At 40.6% G+C, this 1,911-nt stretch overlaps 1 protein-coding gene across 1 annotated transcript in view; it reads left to right on the top strand.

Annotated features, from left to right (window-relative positions):
- The window catches only part of LOC101849496 (thyroid peroxidase-like), a 16,389-nt gene that overhangs the window by 6,850 nt on the left and 7,628 nt on the right, over window positions 1-1,911 (top strand). Inside the window, exons 5-6 of the mRNA XM_005108663.1 lie at window positions 317-409; window positions 1,255-1,396. Of these exons, the coding sequence (XP_005108720.1) occupies window positions 317-409; window positions 1,255-1,396 (235 nt within the window). The remainder of the gene's footprint in view (window positions 1-316; window positions 410-1,254; window positions 1,397-1,911) is intronic.

The following is a 1,911-nucleotide window of genomic DNA, read 5'->3' on the forward strand; positions in this document are numbered from 1 at the left end:
CGCTTTTGACAAACACGTTCAAGTTCACTCAATTTCTGCTGACATTTAAAAGGATTTTTTCCAGCTGTTATTGTATCGAAGTAAACATACCCCCCACACACACACACAAACACATGCACACACACACACACACACACACACACACACACTCACACACTGACACACCCACACACTACACACAGACTCTCTCTTTCACCTACTCTCACTCCCTCTCTCTCTCACCCATCCACTCCCACCCCACGCACGCACACGCACACACACACACATACACACACACTCTGACACATAGACATAGTTATTCCTCCTGTTTTCTCAGGTATGCTCCAAGTGACGCCTCTTGACCTACTCCCTAACGACAAGAACTCGACATGCGTGAAGGACGGTCCCGGAGACTACTGCTTCCTTGCAGGTACTGCCACCCTTGAGATCTTTTTGTAATTTTGATCGCTTGAGTTTAGAGAAACACGTCGATTCAGTAATGGTCATTGTGAGCAAGGAAAAAGCCATTGAAACAAATAGAAACAATATAGGGAAAGAAAAGCTGGAGCCCAACAACCATTCGCCCTTTACACTACCTTTCGGATTGCCTGAGTTATAATAACTTTGTATTAACTTCTATGTGCAATGCGAAATGTTAAAACGGTGAAGTTGGTTAAAAATTCTCTTGTCTATGTAGATCTTCCAATTCCTTGACGAAACTATCAAGAGCTGCTATGAACATTCTTTTGTTTAAACAATTATTAGGAGTCCGAAGTTAGCTCTCCAACGTACAGTACTTTCTTCAAAGAGGAATCATATCCGGGTCATCAGAACTGAAGAAAATTAGTATCATTTACACAATTTATATCCTCCGTTAACGTGTTCAGGATGGGGGAAAGGAGTCGGCACGTGTGATTACGTGTATATCACGTGTTAAGTATTACAACATCTTAGTTTTTAGAATTTGGTCAAGAATAACTTACTTACAGAACTGGAACAGATGGGCGACGAGAAAAGACTCGGATAATTTATGTTCTTTTAAACGCCCTTGGGCCTATTTAAATATCTACCATTTGGTGAAAAACACAAAACAAAACAAAACAAGAAAAAAATATAAACATCTCCCGCGTTTTCTTGGCTTATTCATAATATCCACTTGTTTTTCGCCACTTAATCCAATAATTTCCCCATTTTAATTTTAGTATTGTTTTGAATTTCAGTCAAGTTATCTGTTACCTTTTACCTTTAACCCTTCCAAATGTCTCCCACCCACAGGGGAAATGCGCGTGAACGAGCATCCGTCTCTGTCTACCCTTCACACCATCTTCCACAGACTGCACAATCAGATGGCGCTCGGCCTGTTCGAGTTGAACCCTAATTGGTCGGACGAAAAGGTCTCCATGTCGCACGTGATAACGTTCGTCCTTTTGCTACCCTAGAATTACGAAGTTCTATCTGACATTTTTGGCCGTTTTGAGTTACTAAGATCTAAAATTAGGAAACCATTATGTTCTATCTACTCTATTAGGGATCTTCAGATTCTTCGGAGTCGTTATCTAGATATTCAAAGAATTGCATTCGAAAAAGCTTAAACATGCACTGAAACAGGAAAAACAATTATATCAAATTTTTGAAAACTAGGCACTGAGCAGATAGAAGTTTGTAATTCTGAGGTAGCACTTTGTGTCACTGTGCATTAATTTCTTCCCTTTTGTCCATGTTTCTGTGGGTTTTTGCCGTTCTACAGGTCTTTAGTTTAGCGGTTTTATTGTGCTATTTGCGTCTCTGCTGTAGTGATTAGACAGTAAGGGTTCGCAGGAAAGTCAGATGAGCTCAATATCATTGTGTGCAGATATGGAAGCGTGCTTGTGTCTTTATGGACAAGGTGTGTGTGTGTGTGTGTGTGTGTGTGTGTGTGTGTGTGTGTGTGTA

The sequence above is a fragment of the Aplysia californica genome, unplaced genomic scaffold (genome assembly GCF_000002075.1).
Source record: "Aplysia californica isolate F4 #8 unplaced genomic scaffold, AplCal3.0 scaffold00706, whole genome shotgun sequence".
In the NCBI taxonomy this organism is placed as follows: Eukaryota; Metazoa; Mollusca; class Gastropoda; order Aplysiida; family Aplysiidae; genus Aplysia; species Aplysia californica.